This window comes from Cucurbita pepo, chromosome 11, assembly GCF_057944985.1.
Source record: "Cucurbita pepo subsp. pepo isolate OVF chromosome 11, ASM5794498v1, whole genome shotgun sequence".
Lineage (NCBI taxonomy): Eukaryota > Viridiplantae > Streptophyta > Magnoliopsida > Cucurbitales > Cucurbitaceae > Cucurbita > Cucurbita pepo.
In genome coordinates, this window is record NC_141808.1 from 323302 (window position 1) to 350520 (window position 27219).

Below are 27219 nucleotides of genomic sequence, written 5' to 3' on the forward strand. Positions count from 1 at the left end.
GCAGTGCTGTCTGCTTGCTCATGCTGCTGGTAGTAAAACTGGGTCAAGTATGTCTCACACTGTCTCAATATCATTTATTACTCCTAACCTAATTGCAGTACAAACATCCAATGTGAGCCCATCTTCCCCATGTGAAAAGAGAAGATAAAGAAAAAAAGAGCCATAACTCAAGGTACCCCACCTTCAATCTACTCTCAATTATCATTCTTCGCACTCAGACTGCCCAACATGCTGCCATCTTTTCCTTTTAAGAAATTTATATAAATTTATATTACTAGTAGGGGGCAACTGTACGTTCAATAGTTATTTCTCCGTTTGATAACCATTTGTTTTTTAGTCTTAGTATTTAAAAATTAAGTTTATAGATACTATTTTTGCTCGTTGTTTTTTTTTTTTTTTTTTGTATTTATTGTCTACTTTTTACAAATATTTTAATATTCAAGCTAATTTGGTTTTTTAGATTTGACCAAGTATTCAAATATATATATATATATATATATATTCTTGGTTAATGAGTAAACTCAACAAATTGGATCAAACGGGTCCAATACAACAAACCTTATCCTTTGGGCTCAACCCACCTTTATTGGGCCCACATCCCTTGGATCATTCGATAACCCTACTTATCTAATGGGCCATTTTTACAGTTAGCTTTATGCCATTTTTGGAAAATGGGAACATTATTCTTGCAACGCTTCGCATTTCTTTTTTAGTGAGAAATTGGAATTTTTATTCTGAAGGCCTTAAAAGTGATTGAAATCGAATTTTAACCAATTTATCAGTTTTAATAATTTAAATAAAGTTACTATTTAGATCATGTCCAACGGTAATATATTTTTAACCAATTTGATTTCTGTCCAACGGTAATATATTTAAAAAAAAAAGTTATATTGGGGTTTCGACGATGATTTTAAAATATTTTCAGGATAATGTGAATTGTACTTGTTTTAATTGATTTCAATAATTTATTGAAATCCGACGCTTGCTTTTCTTTTTATATACTTAGTTTTTTTTTTTATGGCTTTCAAGAATTCTTTCATGGGAGCGGGATAGATTCTGACGACTGCCTTGCTATGCTCCCCCATGTGAATTGCTCAGTGAAAAAGCCCATCAATTCCCACGCAAATCCATTTTCTTTTATTAATTTATTATTTCTTTTAATAGCCTTCAAATTATTATTATCATTGTAATAATTTTCATTCCTAATAAAATCTAAAAAAACCACATATTTTATAAGATTTATAATTTTTTTTTTTAAAAAAATTAACGTTTAAACTTTTAAATTTATTTCATTTTGGGCCCTAAAGTTTTAAAATGTCGAACTTCAGTCTCTAATCTTAGTATCAATTTGTTTAAATGTTTACGTACTTGAATTTTAATGTATGTCATTAATTTGTTAAGGGTAGGACCAAAAAAATTAATCAACGAAATAGGAAGTTTTAAAAACTTTAATGAATGAAATATAATAAATCTAAAAATAAATTCAAGGGCTAAAATAGTCATTTTGAATGTTTGGGGATTAAGGTGGGATTAATTATTTTGGAATTAGTTTTCAAGTTGCCACGTATATGCTGGTTTGTCTCTACTCCCAACCAATCTCTCTTTTCTTTTTTAATTCTCTCCACTGTAGATCTGCTGCAACTCTCAGCTTTTGAATGCTTTAAATTTACCAGTTGCCATGGAATTTAGCTCTTTCATACCAAACCCACCGCCCCCCTTTGGATTCTCTCTTCAATGTTGTGAAGTTAATCTGGTCATACTCTTGCAGCAGCGGCAGCAGCAGCTTCTGCTTCTCCAAATCATTACATTCGTACTCTCTTCCATTAATTTCCCTGCAATTCTGAGGCTCTCTGCTATGAAAACACCACTCTTCTTTACTCTTGAGCTGAGTCACGTAAGTTTCAGCATTCAGTCATGGCGAGGTTCTATTTCTTGTCGGGTTTTATTGCTTTCGTTTCCTCATTCGTCTTCTGAATGCGAACCCAACTTTTAACTTCTTATCATTGAGCTGTTTCTGCGGATGTTTATGGGATATAGATCTGTTTTTGGCGCATTTGAAGTTGGGGTTCGGTGTTTTTGAGTGATCCTTGAAGCATGCACGCCACCTATTTGATATTATGTCTGTGAGAGAGTGAGCGACTGAGAGAGCTTTTTTTTAAACAATAATGAGGGGGGGAGTGGAGAATGGGTATGACAACAACGGATCAAAACATGAAATGGCTATGGGTTTTGAGTTTCAAAGAGGAAACGGAGTTAATAGCAGTTTTCAACGCCGGGTAGCCAATGCCAAATCAACTCCATCGAAGTGGGACGATGCACAGAAATGGATTTTTGGGTTGCCGAAAGGAGGAGAAAAGGGGGAGTCTAAAATCAAGTATAGAAACTCGAATGCTGATGACTTGCGGCTTATAGCTGCTTTGCCACAACAGGATCATGACTATTTGAGCGGTGGAGACAAAAGGAGCGAAGGGCAAGAAGAAAATCAAGGCTTTGCTTCTGCTATGTGTAGTCAAAGTGAAGCAGAAACAAAGAGGGTGGAATGCGATGAACCCGTTTGGAGAATCAATAAGCCATTGGAGAACTGCAAGACGGTGGTTAGGTCTGTGTGTGTTAGGGACATGGGAACAGAGATGACTCCCATAGCAAGTCAGGAGCCTTCAAGGACGGCTACCCCGGTTAGAGCCACCACCCCTGTGCTTCAGAGCCCTATGACTTCTGGATCTTCCACTCCAGCAAGGCCCCACCGTGAAATGCAAGCTATTGAAGATGGTCAAATAGGCCGTGCATCCACTGCCGTGGTGGCTGGAAACCAGAGCTCTGATCAGGCTGTGCAGATGTACTCCATGGAAACTAGAGCAATGGCCTGGGATGAAGCAGAACGAGCCAAGCATATGGCAAGGTGACCCTTTGAGCCCTTTTCATTTCTCCTCTAGTTTTGCCTTTGCCCTTCATGTTTAGCCTGATTTATAACTTGAGTTCTATTTTTAAGGTTCAAGATATTTAGTCAGCAATCCATTTTGATTTATAACTCTTTCAGACAATAAAAATGGAAACCTGAAATGATTGAATGTCTTCTCCCCCTTCGCAATCATTCTTACGCTGCATGTGGAGAACCTTAAATGCTAGATTTAACTAGGATGTTCATGATATGCTGATTGTTTTGCATTTGTAGGTTTAAACGTGAAGAAGTGAGGATACAAGCATGGGAAACCAGCGAGAAGAGGAAAGCTGAGTCAAAAATGAGAAAAATGGAGGTACTTTCTTTAGCCAGACTTTTACTTTCTTCCAAACTTAGAATGAGCTCGATCCAAATCTGCTGTCTTTTCATGTCATAGTTTTTGTAGTTGGACTAAATCTCCTTGAATGTATATGTCATAAGTTCTCTTGCCTGACACGCTTTCTTTTGATGTGTCAAAGAGAGAAAATGGAAAGATTGGATTAAGATTTGAAAGATGGCCAGTTATTCCAAGTGAGAGGTTTCCACATTCCTCTTTCAGCCTGAGATTTCACAATTTACTTCTTTGGAGTTGAGCGTTCTAGTTGGCACACCGCTTGGTGTCCGGCTCTAATGCTTTTTCTAACAACCTAAGCTTACTGCTAGTAGATATTGTTCTCTTTGAGTTTTTCTTTTCGGACTTTTCCTCAAGGTTTTTAAAACGCGTATGCTAGATAGAAATTTTCATACCTTTATGGATAAATGCTTTGTTTTTCCACCAACGAAAGATCCACCATGTCACGTCACATGTTATATAAGCTCACTACTAGCCGATATCGTTCTCTTTGAGTTTTTCCTTTTGGACTTTTCCTCCAGATTTTTAAAGCGCGTCTGCTAGACAGAGATTTTTACACTCTTATAAGAAATACTTTGTTTTCCAACCAACGTGAGATCTCACAATGTCACGTCACATGTTATAGCGTGTTCAAATGAAACGAAGGTGAAAAAAAAGAACTGTCAACATCTATTATCCAGAGACGTTTTGAATTGAACCCTAGTAGCCGTAGCCTATTCTTTCCAGAAAGAGCAATCAACGTTGCTCTGCTCCATTAGACTGTTCCTTAGCAACTAGAAAAGTGGTTACTTTCTTGAATTTGAAGTGAGCATGAAATCTATAACATCTTTCAACATTGAACCCTATAAAAAGTTGTAGATGTTTTCTTGCTATATGAACAGAAAAAGGCAGAGAAATTGAAAGCTGGTGCACAAGAGAAGCTGGCAGATAAACTAGCAGCCACCAGAAGAATAGCTGAAGAGAAACGTGCAAATGCAGAAGCAAAACTGAATAAGAAATCTGTAAGGACGTCTGAAAGGGCTGATTATATTAGGAGGACTGGTCACTTGCCTTCTTCTTTCTCCTTCAACTTGCCTTCTTCTTTCTCCTTCCACCTGCCTTCTCTGTGCTGCTGGTAGCATCATTCAATGGTCTCCCCTGTCAGACAGCTGCCTCTAAGTTTCATCAGGTCTGCTCCTTCAAATTCAAATCCTCCTTTCCCTTTGCCACTTCTTTTTGTCTTTGAATATCTGTAAAATGCGTTTATCTCAGAAGTGTTATCCATATTGAAATTTTGAAATGAAATCTTCTGTACTGGTTCTTAGTTGCTTCTCGTGTTCTACTGTCTTTTTGCTGCTTTGTAGTATTATTCCTGACTAAGCCATTATTTTTCGACTGGAGAAGATGGATGTTTGATCGGTTCAAGAAGTCGATCTTGAAAACCGATGTATTGATAGGAATACTAGACGTTCAAATCTCTCTCCATCTTTAAAGTCATAAGTTCTCTCTTGCGTTGTCTCCCTTTTATTATCTTTGGCGGAAGGATCGAGTGGATTACCATTGAGAGCTAAGTTGATGATGATCTCGATGGTCTTGTCAGTGGTAAATAAACTACGATTGCAGTTTTCTTAAGGAAGTTCGGGGAAGTTGTGTAAGATTAAATTTGCATTTAACAATATGTAAAAATGAAGGGTTTTAACCTATTTTGAAAATATTGTATTTATTTATTATTAAATTGTTATTTTTTTACACAACTTTCAATATAAACGGTTAAATCCTATTTAAACTAAAAATTCTTAAACCTCCTAAATAAATCAAAACAATATTTTTTAATTCAAAAAATTAAATATTACACAATCAAGAGAAATTAAAAAAATATTTTCCGTCCAGATCACAAAAAAATAGATATTAATTAACTATAATCACTACAAGTCACTAATTTATTTTTAAAAAATCTTATTTAAATCGTTAAAAAACTATTAAGCAATAAAAAACTAATATCATTAATTAAAAATTTAATACAAAGGGTAAAATATTAAATTAAAATATTTAAAAATCCTAAATCTAGGAGAAAAAAGGAAAGTATCACTTATAAAATTGACGCGCCAATCTAATTTTCCTCCTCTTTTCGCGCAGCGATCACGTTGTCTTCGATTTCGCGAGGGATTTCTTTCCTCTCCTGAAGCAGCGTTTCGCCGTCTTTTATCATCCTCAACCCACCTATCTGAAAACCCTTTCTCCAGGTTAGAGGTTGGGAATTTACCCAGTTTTTATCTTCTTATCGGTTTCTGTTAGGGTTTTGTTTCTATTCAGTTGTCTGTTGACGTATTTTCCGTTACGACGGGAATTCTAGGTTGAATTGTTATATGGAATAAGATATTTGCAGAATCCGCTTTACATTTGTACTTGCGCCTTCTGTGTTTCAATTTTGTAATTTTGTTCAAAGGGTCAGTCAAATTTTGAGCTGGAATTTGACTTCTGAAGCTTGAAGGGAGTTGTCGAGTGTGTTTTCGGTTCCGTTTCGAGCTTGTTGTTGCTGTGTAATTATGGCGGCTGGGCGTCATGGGGGTTACCGTGAGAACGAGTTCAGGGACCGGGAGACCAATTTTCATGTGTCGAGGAGGTCATTTGGCAGCGCCAGGCAAGAGTTTGAAAGAGTTAAGATCAGCAATGATGATCGTGGTGTTCGTCGGAGTCTAGCGCGGGATGTCAGAGACAAGGTCAGGGTTAGGCACCAGGATATGAAGGAGAACGCGATTGTTAATGGTCATTATCATTCTTCTTCTAGCAAGAGCTATTCGGGTAACAGTGATGGTGGTATTAGTGGCAGTGATCATGGCCCGAAGCAAAATAGGGTTTCTCGTACCATTGACAGGGAGACAGGTGAGTTATCCAGTGAGAGTGGATCTGATGATGCTATTGAATCTGGCTTGGGGGTCGAAGGTAGCGAGGACTCAAAGGTGGGAGAAAATGGGAATCTATCTCCTATGGAGAGGAAGAGAAAAATTTCGCCTGTAGTTTGGGACAAGGATGACAGCAAGTTGAGTATTCCATCCCGAAATAGGATTATCACAACAGTGATGGGTCATCCACGGCCTCAAAAGTTGAGTCGTCAGTCACCTAATATTATCTCAGACAGCAATGTTAATACATCTTCAGTTGGGAATAGTGATAACGAGAATTTGCCATCTTCCGAGTTTCAATCTCCTTTAGTCTCCGAATCATTAGCATCTCCTGTTTTAGGAAAGCGTTTACACCAGAATGTAGAAGTAGAATTGTTAGATAATGAAGATAATGGCCCTACAAGGAATATCTCATTTTCACGGTGGGCAGGTGGAAATACCTCTCCATCTGATGAAGGTGAGGTTTTAGATGATAAAGAAACACCAAGACAAAAGAAGATACCGATTACTGCAATTCGGGAAACTAAGTTACATCTCAAAACCCCTAGTGACTCATTTTCTGAAGATGGGGACCTCAAGAGCAATGGTTTCAAGTCAAATGAAACGAGAGTGAGGTCATCTGAATCTAATGAACAAGGTGCCCACTGTAGATTTTTGAGTGGGGATGAGAATTCCGGTGGTGATGTGGAAAGGGGTGACTTCATGGAGGTTGATGAGAGGCATGATATTAGTTATGCTAGTTTTAGTCCATCAGATACTGACTCTGATGATAATAACGTCTGTGCCACGCAGGAGCCTCCTTCACCCATTCAACGAAGTGTAAACATGCTTCAGGGATGTAGAAGTGTTGATGAATTTGAGAGACTAAACAAGATCGACGAAGGCACATATGGTGTTGTGTACAGAGCCAGGGACAAGAAGACGGGGGAAATTGTGGCCTTGAAGAAGGTAAAAATGGAGAAGGAGCGGGAAGGGTTTCCGCTGACTGCTTTGAGAGAAATAAATATTCTTCTTTCATTCCACCACCCATCAATCATTGACGTGAAGGAAGTTGTAGTGGGGAATAGCCTCGATAGCATTTTTATGGCAATGGAATACATGGAGCATGATCTTAAAGGACTTATGGAGACCATGAAACATCCGTTTAGTCAGAGTGAAGTAAAATGCCTAATGATTCAGCTATTGGAGGGTGTTAGGTATCTCCATAGTAATTGGGTGCTTCATAGAGATTTGAAGACATCTAATTTGCTTTTGAACAACCAGGGTGAAATGAAGATCTGTGACTTTGGATTGGCTCGTCAATATGGAAGTCCTTTGAAGCCGTATACACATTTAGTTGTTACACTTTGGTACAGGTGACTTCTTCTTTCTTAAGTCTCCCATCTTTTCATTCAAACAAATATTAACGCAAGAAGGCCATATAGATTTTGTCAGCAATATCTTTTTGTGGTTATAAAACGTAAAGTTCTTTCACTCTCTTTTCATTCCATATTTAAACTTTGAATTTGTACTTCCTCAATTTTGCCATGGATGTCGCAGACAATTGTTGTGGGTGCTTCAGTCTCTTATACTTGTCCTAATCTATATGATATAAAGAACCTTGTGTCATTTTTTGCAAAATGCATTTTCCCCCTCCTATTTTGTTCATTTTGTAAGTCATGTGCTTTCCAATTTGATGGGCAGTCGTGCATGTGAGTATTTGTGAGTTAGATGATCGCAATTGCATTTGTTAACTGAGATAGTAACATTCTTAATTTTATCTAGTTTTTGTCGAGATATTTAAGTTATTTATAAAATTCATCTATGCATGACCATTCACTACTTACATATAAGAATGGTTTGGGACGAAGTATAACTGTGTTCTGGTCTCATTACATGGCAGGGCACCTGAACTTCTGTTGGGAGCAAGACAGTATTCAACCGCAATTGATATGTGGTCCTTAGGTTGTATAATGGCTGAACTTCTATCAAAGGAACCACTTTTTAATGGGAAAACTGAAGTTGACCAACTTGATAAGGTAATATGTCGTATTGGGTTCTTTCTATTTTTGGTATTTTATTAGTGTTTGAAATTCTTGCATTGCAATGACAAGCTGCTTCTTTTTCTTCTTATTCTTGTTCTTGATATGCCTTGACAGATTTTTAGAACTCTAGGCACTCCGAATGAGACTATTTGGCCTGGATTCTCCAAGCTTCCTGGTGTTAGAGTCAACTTTGTTAAGCATCAGTAAGTTTTAAATGCTTCTCTTTTTTATTTTTTAAATTCTAAGCTTTCGTATTTGACCCCCCCCCCCCCCCCCCCCCCCCCGTTTACCCAGGCTTCCAGTTTTGCGTCCCAGGTTCATTGTAATATTGACTACTACTCTCTTCCTTTCAGGTTCAATCTGCTTCGGAAGAAATTCCCTGCCACATCATTTACTGGCTCTCCAGTTCTATCTGACTCTGGGTTCGATCTGTTGAACAAACTTCTAGCATATGATCCTGAAAAGGTAACTATCAATCATTTCAAGTGAGTCTTATCCTATTATATTTACATTGCTGATTTGAATTTCATTATTTTTGTACAGAGAATATCAGCTGAAGAAGCTCTTGATCATGAGTGGTTCCGTGAAGTGCCTCTCCCAAAGTCTAAGGAGTTCATGCCTACGTTCCCTGCTCAGCATGCTCAAGACAGGTAGATAAATAATGTTTTGAGGTGTTCATGCCTGCTTATATTTACATTATGTGTGCAACTAGTCAAAATTGAAAAAACCAGTTGAACCAAGTCATTTTGGACGTTTGAGCAATATATTATTGTATGGTTTGATAGGATATGAAATATATAACATTAGCTGGTTGGTTTGGTTTTGATATATTTTGGTGGTTTGTATCAGTTAGATGTTTCAAAAAGTCAATTTTTACTATTAGTTCAGTGTTGGCCAGAAACCAGACCAAACTGACCTGCTTGTATCCCTTTATTCTGTTCGTGATGTTCTCTTTCTATCTTATGTTCAGGAGAATGCGAAGAATTTTAAGGAGTCCAGATCCCCTTGAAGAGCAACGTATAAAGGAATTGCGGCAGCAGGAGTTGGGAACTACTGGTCTCTTTGGTGAGAGATGAATTGTTAAGTGATGGCTGAGGCCCAGCCGTCCATTTATTATATAGAATTGCTATTTATGAAATTGGTGGGGGAGAGGAGTTGAATTGAATAAGAGGAAAATAGCACTGCTTTTCACAAGATGATTGGTGCTGGTTGCCCTGGGGCTCGTCCTGGTAGTTGGTGAATATATGTATATTGTACTTTCAGTAAGGGTTGACTTTCATCTGGAAAGGAATGCATGTGTAGCACTTGCATACTAGTTTTAGCATATTTCCTTTTCAGGAAAAGAAGCTTTTGCTGTAAAATGTTCTAGTAGAAAATGGAAAATTATTGAATTTGAATTGGGCTTCAATGTTGAGTTATGATTTACAGTTTTATTGCTTTATGTTTTCTAAGTATACCTTTAGGCTACGAGAAACAACTGGGTGTAGTAGAGGGAGGATGCTTGTCTTTCATCAATATAACTGATATTTGATCATGATACTGTATAATTGGAAGGTATCATTTTCAGTTGTGGTGTATGTGGAAACCTTATATATTTCATAAGTCGTCATAAACTTGAGGCATTACTCAGAGTCATTTACAGCGTCTTGTTTAATGCTACCCCCTGGGTGCTCACCTTGTCTAAATAAAAGCTTTTCCCCCCAACTTTGAATTTTTGTAATCCCCGGGAAACTGCCTCTCTTGTTCCTTTTCTTCTGGATACATATATATAATTCTCCATTGCATTCCGTTTTCCTGAAAATTTTCTGGGATTTCGGGGTCAAGAGGAGGTCATCTAGCATATCCACTATCCACTATCCATACAGCCACAATTTCCTCTACAGAAATTTTGGAAGTCCTTGTATGCTTGCCTTCATTTTTTGACCGTTAGTACAAAGGTGAAAACTAATTATCTGGAGAGACATAGGCTTTTGTCGAGAGACAGAGAAGGGATGGAGACTCTATTGAGATGGCGAGAGAGAGAGAAGTCATGGAGAAGTTTTGGTGCCATTTTTTTTTTATCGTCCCCACCCTTAAAAAGGCTCCAATTTTCTTAAGCCTGGTGTACTACAAAAACATTTATGAAGGCAATCGTGCACATCTCCCTTATCCTTAAGCAAGAAATAGAACCTCCTCCACCATCAAACAACAATTCTCTTATAGTATGATATTATGTAGTCTCTACTTTTCTATAATCTTTATGTAAATGGTTGTCTATTCCTGGTGGAGTTGTATCTGTGTTTGCTAATGCTTTGAATCATGTTTAATATGTTATACTGGCTAACTTATATTTGATCTCCCAGTGGTGTTTGTCAAGGCAGTTGCTTTCAACAAGAAAGAAAGTTCAATTAAAATAGGGAGATATGTATACGGCCAGTAGGATACTTGTCTACAATTATGGTGTCTAGACATTAATGGGAAAGAGCTTGCTCAAAATCATGTGAGCTGATATGTGTAGTATTCTCTTGCAGGAACCTGCAAAATGCTTGCAAAGATTGGAGCAATAGCTGTTTGTTAAGATAAGTACCTTGAGCTTTACTACAAATAAAACTATGCATTGAGTATTGGTGGTAACAAGGTGTATTCTTTATCCTTGTTATTGACTTTGGTAGACAGTTCTGTGGTAAAACTGGCTCTTTTTCCAACCAGTATATGTGTGGGGGAATTTTTTGATACCTGTTCTTTTCGTATTATCTTTATTTCTGTTGTGCTTCCCTTCATGAATTTTTTGTCTTGTATGTAAAGTCTTACCCGCTAGGGATGAACCTTGCATTCCCCACAAGGAGTTGATGTGAGCAATTGGCTCTAACAATTTGCTTAGTCTCTTTGATTCTGTGGGAAAAAGATCTTTAAGCCTTTTCTTCCGAGTTCAAGTATTACGAACCATAGATCTTTGAGATGGTAATTTGTGCCTGATGTATTGAACTTCTTTTTTTTTTTTTCTTCCAATCCTGATCTCGAAGTCTCACTGCAGTAACAAAGCAAGCAAGATGAGTCGAGAGGACGTAAACTGTGAACTCTAGATTTCTTAAAATAATTGCTTATCCATCATGTAAAATGCAGGTAATGTAAATTTAGGTGCCTTTTCTAGAATTTTTTTGACATGATCTTTCTGGTTCTGGCGCATTTTAAAATAATCATTTAGATCTGTCTATTTCTGTTTTGCATCCGTTTGAAGAGAATGCCAACGTTTTAAAATGAAACAAATGCAGATTTTCAATTGTGAATCATGTTACCTTGGGCAATTCTGTATTTCAGTCCTTTGATGGGTTGGAAGAAGAAAGGCAAGATTTGGAAGGAACTTCAACTGTTCTTACATTATTTTGGTAAGCAAGGATTAATTTGGCTGTGATGGAGGTTTTCTGTTAGTATTTTGATATTTCTACTCAAGTAGAAGGAAATAAATGTGTATAAACTGATTATCGCACATTATTTTAACCTCAAGGAGGTAGGCTTAGTTCAAGTTTCGTTCATTCTCCTTAAGCGCAATGAGATTTACCCGTGCTCATTCATGTTCATTGTGCTTGTTTAAGAACAACTTTGGCTAGTCTTATTTCTGAAGTGCACCTAGTGGATGGGATTATCATACGATAACTTTGCATTCACATAGTGGACAATGGACTGTCTAAGTACTTACTGGCATTTCAAGCACTGCTCAAATAGTAGCCTTTTATATGCATTACTAATTACATCGTTGTTCCTCACTGAGATTGTTGCGGATAATCACCTTTTTCTTCTGGAGGGATATGAATTGGGAATTTTAAGATTATGTGCACAGTTGTCTGGATCTTCTTGCTGAAAATTAGCTCTTCACTTCATTTACAGATTTAGTTTATTAAGTGTTTTCTTTGCTTCTGCGTGTCTTATTGCTATTGTTCTTCAAGTAGGGGGTTCTCACCTCATTGGAGTCTCGCACTTGTTGGATAATGGCTTTGGATGTTTCCCTTGGTAAACATATTGTTTGGCATAAAGTAAGCACCCTCAAATATGGTGTTCTTTTCAGGAGGTTTGTGGGCTCATCGTTTTTCCAGCAAAGCAGTTAAAGGTCCTGAGAAAATTGAAACTGTAAAAACAGTAGATGTTGGAAGATGTTGCAGGGCCCATGGCGTTTCCAAGAGGCTGTATCACATCCCAAATAGCAAAAGCCTCTGCATGAACGATGTTTGAATTTTCTCCCAGTCCTCATAGCATCCAATCCTAGAAGGAACCAAAATCATGAATCTTTGTAACGGCCCAAGCCCATCTGTGCTCTTGGGGTTTTTCCTTTTGGACTTCTCCTCAAGGTTTTTAAAACACGTTTGCTAGGGAGAGGTTTTCACTCTCTTATAAACAATGCTTCGTTCTCCTCTCCAACCGATGTGGGGTCTTACAATCCACCCCTCTTCGGGGTGTAGCATCTTCGCTGGTACTTGTTTCCTTTTCCAATCGATGTGGGACCTCCCAATCCACCCCTTGGTCCGGCGTCTTTGTTGGCACACTGCCTTATGTCCATCATCCTTAGGGACTCAACTTCCTCGCTAGCACATCCCCCAATGTCTAGCTCTGATACCATTTGTAACGACTCAAGTCTACTGCTAGCAGATATTATTTTCTTTGGTCTTTTCCTTTTCGGTTTCTCCTCGAGGCATTTAAAACACTTTTGCTAGGGAGAGGTTTCCATACGCTTATAAAGAATGCTCCAACCGATGTGTGATCTCACACTTTCCCTCTCAAATATTTTTGCTGGGTCATACCTGACTTCGAACATTTCTGGCGCTTTGGCCTACATATCTCTGTCTTCCCAAGGGCAGCAATGTTATTTCTGTTATGGGGTTCCTGTTGGCAGTACCCGGAAAAAGAACCTCTCAAGAATTGGTGGGGAACAGTTTTTTTCATTTTTCGGTTGCTTCTTGGTTTGAAGGCTAAGCTGCTATCATCTCCTTGGTTACACAACTATAGCTCTTACACTAATTTGCAGTGGGGTGGCTCTCAAGTTAGCGTTAGAACATAGTGAAGGGAATTTTATTCAGATGTCCCTATATCATTATTATTTGCATCCATGGGCTTTTAAAAATTCAAATTTAGGCAAGCATGTCTCCAGTTACCTGTTAACATCAGTAGCTTTCCATATGATGTTCTGACTTCTTCTTCCTTGCATATTCATTGACAGGGAAGCATGATGTTATGCCTGTCTCTCACACCTGATCCATCCCTCAATCATCATTTCACAGGTCAAAATCATGCCATTGGTGCTCACAACTGATCAATCATCATCGAGTCATTCCATTGATGATGGGGATAGCGTTCTTCGTCAGCCGGCACTCTGCAAAACCCTCTGGCTGCTGCTTTAGTTGACTAGCCAAGTTCGGACTTCGGATTGTTTGCTCCGACCCACGTTTTGTATGGTGCAAAGCTGTAATCTTGAGGTCTTCTCCATTTCGATTGACTTTTTTTAAAAAGAAATAAAAAAAAAATGAAAAGAAAAATACTTTCTTCGACACCAGTTTATAGTATCAAAATGTTATAATTTTACGTGAGTTTTAAATTTTGTGATGACTAGGTTTCGAGATCTACGCTTTTACCTTTGATTTTTCTCTTAATATACTCACTTTTTGGTCCTTTGTAATATTATACAATGATTTTCAGTTTTCCAATAAGAGATTTGAATTCTTAGTCAATGATTTTAAAATTAAGCTTATAAACATGATTTTTAGCTGTAAGTTTCTTTGTTTTTTTATTCACCTTCAAGATTTGATAATTAAAGAATAATTAGTTTTTAAAGTTTGACTAAGAATAGTATTTATAAGCTTCATTTTTAAAGATAGAAAATTAAATGGCAGAACCAATTTTTTTTTTTAGGGAAGGAGAACTTTATTTGAACAACATTGCTTTAGCTTAGCCAAGAAGAGCAGCTGCCCGCAGAGGGAATGTGAAAATAACCCCAACAGTAAGGATATGACCACTTGCAAACCAACAAAATAGATGCCCGAAAACAAAATTGCTCAAGACAATGAACTGTTTTACAAGTAAGCAAAAGGCTTTTAGTAGGATATCAGCAAGGCTTTAGTAGGATATTTGAAGGGCTTTACAAACAAACATAACCGATTGGGCAGCTAACTCAAATTTCTGATACTTCACGTGAAAACTAAAGTCTTCCCAAGCACAAAGGTGACCAGCGTGAGTTCAATAAAAAATATAGTGTTCAGCAGAGCTCTGTTAACTGTCCACCCAAAAATGGTGATTCCCCCTGGATTCATCTGCAAATACATCACTGCACCATGGAGACTAAGTTAAAAACAGCATGAACAGCATGAAACACATAGTAATGAGGTTCCTATAGAGTTTTAAAGATCCTATTGTGCAAAATATTGAACGAGTTGATGACTGATCCTATTGTGCAAAATATTGATTGAGTTGATGAGTATATCTGAGTTTCTTACCAAATGCTTCTCTTTTATGATAGGAGGACATATAAGAAGCTAGCTGTGTGGTTGTAGGCATTGTAACAATATCCAAAGACTCCAAATCACTTTCAGAGTAAGCGCAAGTCATTGAGTTCAGTCTTTTAGGAGATTCTGAGTTCCCATCCCCGTTCGGATGTCGAGTTTGAGATACATCACCTGGACCACAAGTCACTAAAGCATGCCATCTACTTGCTACTGATGCGATTCCTTGGGCTCTGTGGGAAATCTTCGTTGCTCCATGCAAGCAAAGAATCACTCCAACCACTTGAACAATTGCAGATACCTGAAAGTTGAGAAGAAAAAGTAAGGAAAATCAGGCTTTAAAGATTGAGATTCGTCTCAACCAGGCTTTAACGGTCGAGATTCGTCTCAACGTATTGCTGACAAACCAACATCAAGCCTTGGACATACAACCTTGAGCTCGTAAAACGATCTACATGTATCTAAGAAAGATAGTTGTAAGAAATTGATGAACTTACTGCAAAATCACCACTATTTATGAGGGTAACCACTGCACTATATCTTGTAGTCTGGAATAGAGTCATAAACTGGCTTGCAGTCACAACCAAGAAGTCTAGAAGAAGAAAGATTCTGAATCTGTGGCTTATCTTGGACAAATGATAGCGTAGGAAAATATGCTCCTCAATTAGCAACAAAACTTCAGACTCTGTCTGCAGGAGTTTTGCATAGTTATCAAAGTGGATGACTTGTAAATTACACATCAGATGAAACACAATGGCGGCGGATAGAGAGATCAAGCTCAGATAAGTCCAGGATATGGTCATAGCCAGTAAGATAGCAACCGATAGCCCCCACGATACACGCTCCGCATATAGTATTCGAATTACCTCTCGAGCAGCCTTCAAAATGAAACATGGCAGTGCCCAGAAGACAAGCAAACGTATTGAACCCTGTGGAGATAGATGGTCAAACCAAGTTCTTTCTAATACCACTGTTCAGATTTACACGACAAATAGATCCAAAGAAGTGAAAATGAGCAAACTTTAAATTACTATGTCAAAAGGTACTACTTTTGATCAACACCTTATGTTCATGAACTTATTTGAACGGAATGAGTGACATTTCATATCCGTAGGCATTCACAATCATAGATGAGATAATACAACTTATATCATCAGATTATGTAACGGCGATATTGTCCTCTTTGGGCTTTCCCTCTCGAGCTTCCCCCAAGGTTTTTAAAACGCGTCGGTTAGGGAAAGGCTTCCACACCCTTGTAAAGGGTATTTCGTTCTCCTCCCCAATCGACGTGGGATCTCACATATTACCATGGAGGTAAGAGACTAATGTTTCTATTTATCAAAAGAAGATTAAGTTTTAGAAGCTCACCCGTATCTTCTTGACATAGTCTTTGCGAAACCCAGCCAAAGAGCTGATCTGCCTATCAACACTGAGGAACCTCTTTATACCATATTTTCTGAGGTTGTGAGAAAGACAGAGCAGAGACACAGCTGCGAGACAAGCTTGGGAGGCAACTATGTCAAGCTCAAAATCCTTAATCTGGTACTGCTTGCAGGCGGCGCAATCTGTGAGCTGCAGCATAACAACAGGCACAACAATACCGACAAGAACAAAACCAGACCAAGACAAAACACAGCTCAAAACAGAGGATTGGTGGAAGCCCAAAAAGCCAAGCAATGTGTCGAACAGTTTGAGGGCACTGTCCAAATGGGCTTCTTCGCCGTCTGTTTCTCGCCCTGTGGTTTGTGAACTCTGATTCTGATTAGAATCAAGAAGTGGAAGATGGGCTTCAGGATCGTCAATATCCACATGATCACGATGCTTAGCCATTGAAGTTGAAGATCAACACAAACTTGAAACTTCTCTTCTTTGGGTATGGGGTTTTGGTAATTGGGGATTTCCATCCAAGATGGAAGGAAGTCAATATCTTATACAAAACATCGAACTCAGTTCCCTTAAATTAAAATGTCTCGAACAAACCCATTCCAGACAAGTATAAAGAACTCAAGATTCGTACACAGTGGGCGGCAATAACTACGAATATCTGGGGCCTCGAGTTTTAGCCGTTGGCTGGAATCAAACTGTTCTTCCCATGAAGATTTTAATAATCAGGACCGTTGAAATACGAAGGAACAGAAATTAAATACAAATGAGCGCAGCAGGAGATTCACCATGGCTAGATTTTCGCATTTTAGCAGAGGAAAAGGTGCGATCCATGTCGTAAGCTTGTGATCTCTCCCTCTCTTTTCTTTTTCTTTTTCGTTTGCTTCACATCCCGGCAAAAGACATTTTAATTACATTTCATAATAACTTTCAAAAAAAAAAAAAAAAAAAAAAAAAAAAAAAATTCCCCGATTTTTTATTTATGTATAGCTTGATCTTCAAATTTTAAATATTTTTCTTACACTAAGTTCAAATATTTAAAATTTTATAAAATTATATTTCACTTATTATTTATGAAAAGTTGGCTTAAAATTCCATAAAGAAAAACTATGAAACCAATATTCATAATTCACTTTTTAAAGTTGTTGATTACTATAACCTAATTAAAATTACTCAAAAATTAACTTTGGTCTTATATTTTAAATTAAAGTTAATGATGCACAATTATTTCTTAGATTAGCATGTTCAACATTTGAATTTATGATTGATAGGATGCTTTCTTATGAAAAGGACAAGAAATAATAATTTACCAAAAATTGAAACAAAAAAACAATAATCAGCTTCCCACAACTTGTGATTTATTTAATATTGTTAATTAAAATATGTGATCGCATGCTTGCAAAATAAAAAATAAAAAATAAAAAATATGACAAAAGTCTAAATTTAAATCTTTTATATTCATAACTATTTTTATTTAATTTCATTTAAAATTAAATTAAAATTATTATCCTCCCAAAATAATATCAAACTATTAAAACAAAATTATTGAGAAAAATATTAGAAAAAAGAAGATGAAGAACGGTTTATATCACTAAAAATTAAAATTACGATCACGTCCCACCTTAGATTACCCTAATGAATCTAAGATGAGCTCTCTTGACTACAAATCTTTAAGTGACCTAAGTTTCTTCGGGCTCTGTTAGCTATAAGATAGGGAATCACTATGAGTGAGTGAAGTAAGCTGACACAAGTATAATCAATTTACTCATGTTTCCTAAGCTCCACAATGTTCAAGAAATAACTCACCAGCATGTATCAATTCTACTGTTTGATCACATAGTATCACTTTTTCCCTTTCCGTGCAAGAAATCGTTCTCGAGCAGCCTGAATTTTGTTATCATGGCCATCAAGAGTTGGTGTGGTGCCACCATCCTCTTTCTTCAGGGAGTCTTTAACGTTTCCCTCCATTGGCTCACTCGTAAGATCAGCACTGCCACCACTGTCAAGGGAAGAAAACTGCTAAGCTGGTCCATGAGCAAACTTCAATGCTTGACAAAAGATGGTATCGAGCGAACTGGCTTACCTTAATTTATTTACATTTAGATTCTTAACCTTGTTTAAAATGGGCATAACCCATTCAACCTGTACGGCACATACATTGCGCATAAAGGGTCTTGATGTTGTAATCAGCTCATGGTACACAACATAGTCAGCAAATTTCCCATCTTCATCTGGCTTAATAACAGACGAGGGATGCACCTACAACGGAGACTTTTAGTTTAGATCAATTTCAAACAATGAAGCTGGACATGGTCGATACTGTATTACAAAAGTACACGCCAACGTCGTACCTGAACGACTTGGGGCTTAAAACTAAGGGTTCGATAGCCATTGTGATGAATCATTCTCTCTGCAAGTTGATTGGCATAACCAACACATAAAGCCTTCCTCAAATTCCAGTACTCTGCCCGGCTTTCCTTTTGGTTTCTGGATGTCCATACGTCTAATGATCCTGTGTTTTACTAGGATAATTAGGAAACTAGAGAGAATAATCTTAATTATATCTCTGGAAGAAAAGAAAAAGATAAATAAACAAAATATTAATCCAGATATCAGGCCCATTCCGATGTCCTTAAACAGCCACCAACATCCTGGGGGGACTAAAAGAGAGTTATAATATGTTATACTAAGGCTCGGGTTTGGCTGGCTCCCTTGCATTGTAAATTGAGGTAGCACCCTAGCATTCAACATAACAATATTCAGTTCTGCCCTGTGAAAAGCTCAATAATTCCCCTCTAACCCATTTTAGCCATAAGATCTTGGCTCTTCCGTACAAGATGCTCTCTAAGCATTAGCATAAAAACAGTCCTTGGTACTACTCCCAGGGAAGATAATCTGTAGCTTGAAAAATGTTGAAATATTATTCAACAGTTTGCTAGCTATAGAACATATAAAAACATGATCTGCAGCCTTCATGGTCGTCTTTACAGGTTTTTACCCGAGAATTTCTTGATTAAACTCCGTAATACATTAAATTTAATCTTTCAAGTAGCTAACCAGGACATCCATCACTATGATTTCTGAACTCCAAACTTGTGATTTCCATTTTCTAATCAAACCTGGAACTATAAGGCGTTTCATTTCATATCATCCTTCGTGTCATCTTTCCTCAACAAGAAACGGGAAGCCAATATTTTCACATTAATTTTCTAAACATGATACCAGAAATGATACCAACCTTTGGCTATTTTCTGCATTATTTGACAGAGCTGTTTTCGTACGTCTTTGACAAACAACATCCCTCTTACCTGCAATAGTAAGCTCTGACAGTTAATTTCCCACCATTAGTTATTTATTTTCATTCTGTCTTGTTTTGTTTTATTATTAATAAGGAACACGAAAATCATTAGTAAGAGAAACCATTATAAGAAGGAAGGTAAGAACTCATGTTTCTTAATTTCCAAAAAGAAGGTAAATAATCCAAAGAAAAAGTCCTAGTTAATTGCCAAATCCATGTGGGTATTTTGTTGTCCACTCACCAATCTTGGATTTGGATATGGATCAAACCCATGTGAACTCCACCCATGATGCTTAGGCTTTGATATGGAAGCACACAGGACCATTAAGGAGAGAAGCCTGCCTCTACAAATAGACTCCCTCCCCAAGGTAGTATATGAAAAATAAAGGATGTTGGGAGCATTCCATCACTCGTTTTATTTTCCTTAATAAGTTAATTTGTTTTTTTTTTTTCCTTCTGATTTTTTTGCTAAGAATTCTCATGTTTCGAGAAAACATTAGAATAGCGAAAAATAAATTTTGTTTATTCTGATTATTGTAAGATTCTCACATGTCCAAAGGTAAACATTCACAAAAGGTTAGTGTGATTGGCAGTTTTACAATGTACATGAAAGATCCCATAAAGGATAAAATCGTTTATTATTATTAATTTAAATTTCTAACGTGCTATGACACAGCTGAGACACAAAGGATAAAATCCGAAATTTTAAGAGCCAAAAAAAGCCAAATTGCCCAACCCAATCCTTTTAAAGCCCAACCCCATGATAAGTTAAATGAAAACCCCTAAGATCAAAATCTAAAACATCTACGGAAAATAGGCCCAAGTCAAACGCGCATCAATATATAGCACGTACAAACCATATATTTTGGTTACTGATTTCTATCTTACAAATAATGCCTAGCATGAATATGTTTCAGAAACGGACTATTCAAACTTGCCTGTAATTCGCGGTCTTTGCACCAGTTAACATCGTAATTCTCTTGATCCCAAAGCTCAAATATCTGTAGTAATTGGATGTGGTCACCCCAGCCAGAGCCATCAGGAAGGTCCAAGGACCTGTGCTTCCTCTTCTTATCAGCATTCTTTCTACAGACAAAAGCAGGTAAATTATCACGGAGAGGATCCATGACCAGACCTACTCACTTCATTAATGTTGTGTTACCAATGATCATAAGATATGACACGAGGCTGAATATGTAAACTCACACGCTCTAGTGTCAACGTGTAGGTTCTATTCTATACATTCAATGGACAAAGATGTAGGGATCAACACCTATCTAAATTTTAAGAATGATACTTCAAAAAAATTGAAAAGTTAATAGTCTCACATAATTTTATGGGAGAAAGTTGTAACAGTCCAAGCCCACCGCTAGCAGATATTGTCCTATTTGGACTTTCCTTTTCGGTTTGGGATTTCCCTTTCGGGCTTCCCCTCAAGGTTTTAAAACGCGGCTGCTAGAGAGAGGTTTTCACACCCTTATAAGAAATGTTTTGTTCCCTTCTCCAATCAACGTGGGATCTCACAAAAGTTCTCAAGTAATAACAAACAACAAAGGAGTCTCCATAAACAGTGAGAGGTTCAGGTTTTAATGGTAGAAAACAGAATAATCAGAAACTGAGCCGTGTACGCTGTTCCATACAATGATAGTTATAGCTCTAGGTTGTGATGCAATGATCGTGAGATAAATTCTGAGGTTGTATAATCATTTCGTTAACGCTACAAACTAGTTTGTATAAACATAACTCACTAGATTTTTAACAAATTGAAGGACAAATTAAGTTAAAATTAGGTAGAGTGAAAAAATAAAAGTATGCAGGGTACATATTTTCTCATAAATGAACTGTGAAATAAAGATTACGTCAGAGAAGTTAGGGACCTCAAAGCAAATCATACCAACTGACGGTACATAGTTTATGGTAATAAGTCTGCAGACTAATAGAATTCAAATGAATGTTGTTTTAACAATATTATTAAAACCAGACTTTAATTGAGCTAACACCTGCGACCAGGAAGCAATGTCGTCTCTGCTGATAACATTGCAGCAACAGTCAAAGCATGGGATATACAACCATACTCATTTGCCTCTATCAAGGTTCGTGAGAGTGAAGGTTCTAGTGGAAGCTCTGCACGAGAGATCATAAAACGTAGCACCAAAACTGATTAATTGTTTGTCCTACATTTAGATATGCAAATAAAGTTGATAAGACAGAGAAATTATTGCAGTACAACAATCATTTTTTCATTTATCCTGTTTAACATCTATCAGTTATCAAACACAAAGAACTCGTTTACCAAAAATCCAACATAAAGCATTGAAGTTTGCATGCAATCTTAACCCAACAGTGGTAGAAATAAATTCAACATGAGCACAATGTCATCAATTTTGACAAACACCCACACCTAAGATACAGAATTGTGATTCTGCTACAATCATAAGCATAAAATAAAGTACATAGATAGTGGTAGATATTAAGAGTAGTACCAGCCATTGTTTGCCCAATTTTAGTAATAGATCCATTTTCATCAATAGCGTCAATAAGATATAGCTGCTTCAATGCATCTTCTAAAGATTCAGCTGCCATATCGAGTTAGATTTAGTCATCATATTCAGTTGAAGAAAGATTGCAGAGCTTAATATTGATACTTACAGGTAGGTGGATCAAGAAAATCAAATCTGAGAATATCAATATCTGGAAGGTCTAATGATTTCAAATAAAGAACACTGCCAGCAAGAGAAGATCGTTGTATTTCAGGAACTGTTACATCCAATAAGTCCTCTTGATAATCCATGGAAGTGTACAGCCTATAGCACTTCCCTGGACGTGTTCTTCCAGCTCTCCCAGCACGTTGATTTGCCTGCACTCTGTGCCCAAGACATAAAGGTTAAGGTGAAGAAACTAATACATGATCATGCACACGAATCCAGCAAAGACAAATTGTACAAAGTCTACCACTGGCAACCCTCATCTCAAGTTAGGGAGTATACAAAAAGGGTTTAAATCAGAGCACATTGAAGATAAGCTATAGTTCCAAAAGGAATTGTTGAGCCTACACCAAGTAGCATCTATGAAACCAATTACTACTGCTAGAAAAAGAGAGGTAGAAGAGTTTTCCTCATATGGAAAAGCTCTGTTGTTTATTTTGTTCCAAAATATTCAAAAATAAAAAAATAAAATAAAAAAGTTTTAGCCAAAGGAACTTAGCTATATCAGAAAGAATGTCTATCCTCCTAACAGAGAGGTCAGCAAGGTTGGAACGTTGTTGGGAACAGGAGCAAACAACCAAAATCATCCAGAATGGAGTTCTCGAAGTTGAGGGCCATGGGCTGCTAAGGAAATAGATAAGATCAAGCTTCCACTTTTACATATATCAGAAGTGAGTAGAACTGCAAAGGTTTTGGGATGTATGTCTTTTCACACCCATTTGCAAGGTCTCCCAGTATTTCAGTGTCCTTGACGTCTTCAGAAAGAAATTTGAAACATAAGGAATTAGACGTGTACACAATTCCAACTTCATTTATTTTGCATAGGAGTTAACCCACAACAGAGGCCATTGGAGAAATCCAAAAGTGGCAGTAAGAGAAACCTGATACTAGATTTTGATATCATTAAGATTTCTTCCAGAGTTTAGTTGAGGAAGACTTGGAGGGACTCCACACTTTGATGATCTTTAGACCTTTGCTGTTGGATATTGCATTGAGATCAGGGAAAGCAGTAGAGAGGGATTCATAATTTGGTATTTTCACCACTCCCCATCGTGATCTTGACACTAGATGGCAAAACCTGCTTGCAGTTACAAGAGACTTTCTGGAGGCCTTTGAAGAAGTTAACAATTGATAGAGTAAACAATTACCCAAAGAGACACCCAACTTTGCCACCAATCTTAAAAATATATAAATAACTCAAAAGAGGGAATTTGAAGGGAAAATTCCAGGATGGTTAAGTATTCAACCAAATTCTAGCATCAAACACAGCCATCAAAGAGTATAGAAAGGCAAAAAAACAATTGCTACTATCAAGAGCAACTTTAAGACATTCCAACAAGAGAGCTTAATAGTCAGTGAAGTAGAGTACATACTTGCTAATTTGTACAACGTCGAGGGAGTACATGCCAGTTGATGGGTTGTATTGCCGTTGCTTGACATAACCAGAATCGATGACATACCTATGATCAATACATGCTTATCGGTGTGATGCAGTTTAAATATGAATTATAAAAAAAACCCAAAGAGATTTACCTAATTTACTTACACAACACCATCAACAGTCAAAGAAGTTTCAGCAATATTGGTTGCTGCAATAAATCTCCTACAATTTGGTGGTGGACGACTGAATACACGCACCTGGACGGTAAAGATAATGTGTCAGACATAAAAGTCCCATGAAAACTGAATGGCTCCAACATGTACATTTACATCATTTCTTCTGATGCTTCTCTAACTTTTAAATAAGAATCATTAAACATTACATCGAAGAAATGGTATATTCATGATGACAACTCCCTCAAAAGCCAACGTTATCCAAATGTCATAAATAGCAGAATGTCTATATCAACAAAAAATAATAACGTAAGGAGCTCCAACACAATAGACAAAAATAAAAACATCTTACAGCTCATTGAGATCTTTACTCCTCATCAAAGAATTTCTTAAATTTTTTCTTCCTTTCTAACCAAATTTCCAACAAAAAGAAAAATTGGAAATTTGTATTTTCTTCTTAAAGGGTATTCACATGAAAAATTGGAAACATTCTTAGACACCTAGAAACACTGGAAGAGATAACAAATGTCCTCCACTTTATATGGCTACTGCATGAAGAGAAATATCACCGTGACCCCATGAGAAAGTTTCTTTCAAAAGAAAATGCAAAAGAAGTCCAAACAAAAACTTACTCTAAATATGCGGGGAAAAAAAAAAAAAAGGTTCTCCTAGGAAAGAGTTCACAGTCAGAGGAAGAACTTAATTTTTTTAGAATAGTACTGCCTCATCAAACTTTTCACAAAGAACATCAACCAAGAGAGTATTTTAAGTTTTAACTTGGTCTCTACCATTCTAATTCCAAAAGGCCAAAATGTTTGACCAGGATAACTCCATGAAAAAGATACACTTAAGGCATGAGCCGCAAAACTTTAAAAATTGGATTTATTTCTCTACCGCATAAAAAGCATGATGTCAAGTAAACCCTGGGAGGAAAATAATAAGAAATCCAAGAATGAGTGGAGGTAAATCCTATCAGAGGAGACATAGTCGTAAGTGATAAACTAAGATCGAGAAAATGAAGTCATGTGGGCTTATTAATCTTCTACTTTTCTCCCTAAAGTAAGGGTTAAGGATAGAAAATGAAGTATTATACCAATTAATAGATATTTACAATAATGCAAGAGAAAACAAAATCCTCCATGAAACTTAAAATTACGCAGTAACTGCCCAAAGCTAAGTACCAAAATGTGTGCATGTTTGGGAGGCTTTCTCCAAATTATTTTACATTTTTATTTAAGAACATTTTAAAGAAGGTTGAATCGGTAGCTTGTAAACATATTGTGCACTTGAAGTCGCTATTTACAAGTTTGTGATATTGGAATCAAACATATAAGAAAAAAACAATTCAATAGTAACTTTTAAAAAAATAACTATAGAAATATGTTCGTAGTGAAGTTTTATTTATGTATTTAGATCAATAATAAATAAAGAATTTAACCTTGTCTCAACTAATTTTCTAAGTGAAAAAAAAAAAATAGTTTACTTGCCTGCAGTTCTGGTGGCAATGAACCATGAAGGGGAAGAACTACAGCATCCATGCAAGATCCTTCTTCCAGATTATAAACTTTTTCCTCCAACTTTGACACTAACTTCTCTATATCATCCTTCAAAAAAAGAATTGTTTTAATGAAGAAACAATTAGCTGAAAATAAATGCCAGATAGAGTTAAAAGAATAGAACTTAGTTTTATTTTGCTCGATTGGAGGCATTTCTTTTAGGTTGCCTTCGTCTTTTCTTTTGTGGGCTCTCTTTTTTGTATGCCCTAGTATTCTTTCACTTTCTTTTCAATGAAAATTTGGTTATTTATCCAAAACAAAAACAAATGTACCTGCCCAGTCATGAAAATGAGAACATCCCCTTCTGGTTCTTTGGTATGTATATCTAGCAAATAGTTAATGCAAGCTCTTCAGTATTTAACTAGGAAAGTCTAAAAGTGGATGGAAAGGATTGATATATGGGAATATTAAGCCTACCGATAGCCGTTTTTAGACATGATTCAAGGTAGCTCTTTGGACGTTCATTGCTATACAATATCTCAACAGGATACAACTTTCCAGGAACTGTCAGCAAAGGGCAATCGAAAAAGAATTTCGATACTTTGTCCCCATCAAGGGTTGCTGAAGTGATAAGAACCTTCAAGTTGGAACTACGCATTCTAATTAAACGTTTCATCAGCCCCATCAATATGTCTCTGGAAAAATAATGAAAAAGCTTTGATCATTGTTTATGTACAAGTTGAGAGAAATAATGAGATAGTGCCAAACAGAAAAAAGAACATAAAACAACTTAATTGGACCAAAAAGAAGGAAATGCCAAATAATGAGGTATAAGATGGGACTGAGAACTGATATTCATAAGATGCAACTCACGTATTCAAGCTTCTCTCGTGAGCCTCATCCAATATGATCACTGAATATTGACCGAGCTCGGGATCAGAAAGACTTTCGCGAAGGAGGACTCCATCAGTGAGATATCTAAGCAGTTTACAATCCTACAGTCAGTTGCAAGAAAACTAGGAATCAAACAAAACAACAAAATACTTTACTAATTTGAACGAGCAGAAGTCAAGTTCAGTTACTTGATTCGAGTTCTTTCTGAAGTTCTGTCCTCAAAACGAATGGCATATCCAACTTCCTCGCCAAGTTGAACGTCAAGCTCCTCTGCAACTCGTCTGCCAGTTTAAATAGATAATCCATTAACTATTTTATCACTTTTATTCAAGATTTCCATACATGTGACAACCTCGGTTACTTCCTATGAATATCTTTCCACGAAATACAATTAGTTAGATCGTCCCCAGAACACTCAATACCGGATTCCGAGTTCTATAACAAAAGGCGACACTGTTTTGCAAGAAAGTAAACAGGTTAGGAGTTTACCGAGCAACAGAAACGGCGGCAACTCGGCGAGGCTGAGTGACGCCGATAATACCGGACTTCGTGTATCCTCTCCGGTGGAGCATTTGAGAGAGCTGAGTGCTCTTCCCTGAGCCTGTCTCTCCAATTATAACTACCACTTGATTCTTCTCCACTGTTTCGATGATTTTCTCCTCGAATTGGAGAATTGGGAGCTGCGCCATAGATGAATCTACTCTGGTACTCTCCTCAACTTCGTATGAACTTGTAAAATCGCAAGAGCGGCTTCGAGTTTCAGCTGCCTCGATTCTTCTATCACACTGTTGAGCAAATTCCTACTAATTTTTCTTAATTTTGGGTGGCATACTTCAATATTTGACCAATTGGTGAAGCCAAGCATTGCCCGCCATTTAATTTTATTTTCATTAAAATTTGCACAAACCATATTTACGGAATTTTTTACGTCATAGGTTGAAGTACAAGATATAAATGAAATTAAAGGAAAAAATAATATATGAGATATATTTTTTTTTAAACTAAAAAAAATTGAAATAGTATTAATTAAATTTTAAAAACATTTCAAATATTTTTTAAACAAAACATTAATTGTTTTTATCCAAAATTAATGAGTAAAAAGTATATATATATATATATATATATATATACTTTCTCTCTTTTGAAGTTTATGTTATTTTCAAAATAAAAGTAAAAACTTATTAGCATTTTTATTAATTCAAGCTATTAGTACCCACGCTTTAGTATTT

The 27219-nt window shown here is 36.8% G+C and overlaps 4 protein-coding genes across 14 annotated transcripts; 2 read left to right on the forward strand and 2 right to left on the reverse strand.

Annotated features, from left to right (window-relative positions):
* Positions 1–1636: 1636 nt before the first annotated feature.
* Positions 1637–4599, forward strand: LOC111805067 (uncharacterized). Its single transcript, XM_023689937.2, has 3 exons — positions 1637–2899; positions 3173–3254; positions 4172–4599. Exons 1-3 carry the CDS (start codon positions 2166–2168, stop codon positions 4406–4408), a joined length of 1053 nt encoding a protein of 350 aa, XP_023545705.1. The 5' UTR covers positions 1637–2165; the 3' UTR covers positions 4409–4599.
* Positions 4600–5374: 775 nt separating this feature from the next.
* LOC111806031 (cyclin-dependent kinase G-2) lies at positions 5375–13840 on the forward strand. Of its 9 annotated transcripts, none has more exons than XR_015422956.1 (10): positions 5375–5512; positions 5716–7527; positions 8055–8190; positions 8311–8399; positions 8550–8661; positions 8740–8846; positions 9167–9261; positions 10707–11298; positions 11448–11561; positions 12239–13840. XR_015422956.1 is itself a non-coding variant. In XM_087128599.1 (6 exons), the coding sequence occupies exons 1-6, from the start codon at positions 5816–5818 to the stop codon at positions 9270–9272; spliced, it is 2262 nt and encodes a 753-aa protein (XP_086984725.1). In that variant the 5' UTR covers positions 5376–5815; the 3' UTR covers positions 9273–9604. The 9 variants fall into 9 exon arrangements, 1 of the variants encoding a protein (XP_086984725.1); XR_015422953.1 differs by adding an exon at positions 12123–12206 and having other exon boundaries at positions 5376–7527; positions 13385–13840; XR_015422955.1 differs by adding an exon at positions 12123–12206 and having other exon boundaries at positions 5376–7527; positions 13446–13840.
* A 408-nt stretch (positions 13841–14248) lies between these two features.
* On the reverse strand, positions 14249–16929 carry LOC111806032 (uncharacterized). 2 transcript variants are annotated; one of them, XM_023691364.2, is made up of 5 exons: positions 16832–16913; positions 16029–16741; positions 15158–15589; positions 14655–14961; positions 14249–14485 (listed from the first exon to the last, which is right to left on the reverse strand). In XM_023691364.2, the coding sequence occupies exons 2-5, from the start codon at positions 16488–16490 to the stop codon at positions 14349–14351; spliced, it is 1338 nt and encodes a 445-aa protein (XP_023547132.2). In that variant the 5' UTR covers positions 16491–16741; positions 16832–16913; the 3' UTR covers positions 14249–14348. The 2 variants fall into 2 exon arrangements, with proteins under 2 accessions (XP_023547132.2, XP_023547131.2); XM_023691363.2 differs by having other exon boundaries at positions 16029–16929.
* A 686-nt stretch (positions 16930–17615) lies between these two features.
* On the reverse strand, positions 17616–26832 carry LOC111806019 (RNA helicase family protein). 2 transcript variants are annotated; one of them, XM_023691343.2, is made up of 16 exons: positions 26480–26832; positions 26179–26271; positions 25970–26074; positions 25574–25791; positions 25429–25481; positions 25088–25204; positions 23593–23684; positions 23420–23506; positions 21991–22205; positions 21825–21917; positions 21342–21465; positions 20280–20427; positions 19282–19351; positions 18395–18555; positions 18127–18302; positions 17616–18042 (listed from the first exon to the last, which is right to left on the reverse strand). In XM_023691343.2, the coding sequence occupies exons 1-16, from the start codon at positions 26677–26679 to the stop codon at positions 17886–17888; spliced, it is 2109 nt and encodes a 702-aa protein (XP_023547111.1). In that variant the 5' UTR covers positions 26680–26832; the 3' UTR covers positions 17616–17885. The 2 variants fall into 2 exon arrangements, with proteins under 2 accessions (XP_023547111.1, XP_023547112.1); XM_023691344.2 differs by having other exon boundaries at positions 25970–26091; positions 26480–26495.
* Between the last annotated feature and the right edge of the window lie 387 nt (positions 26833–27219).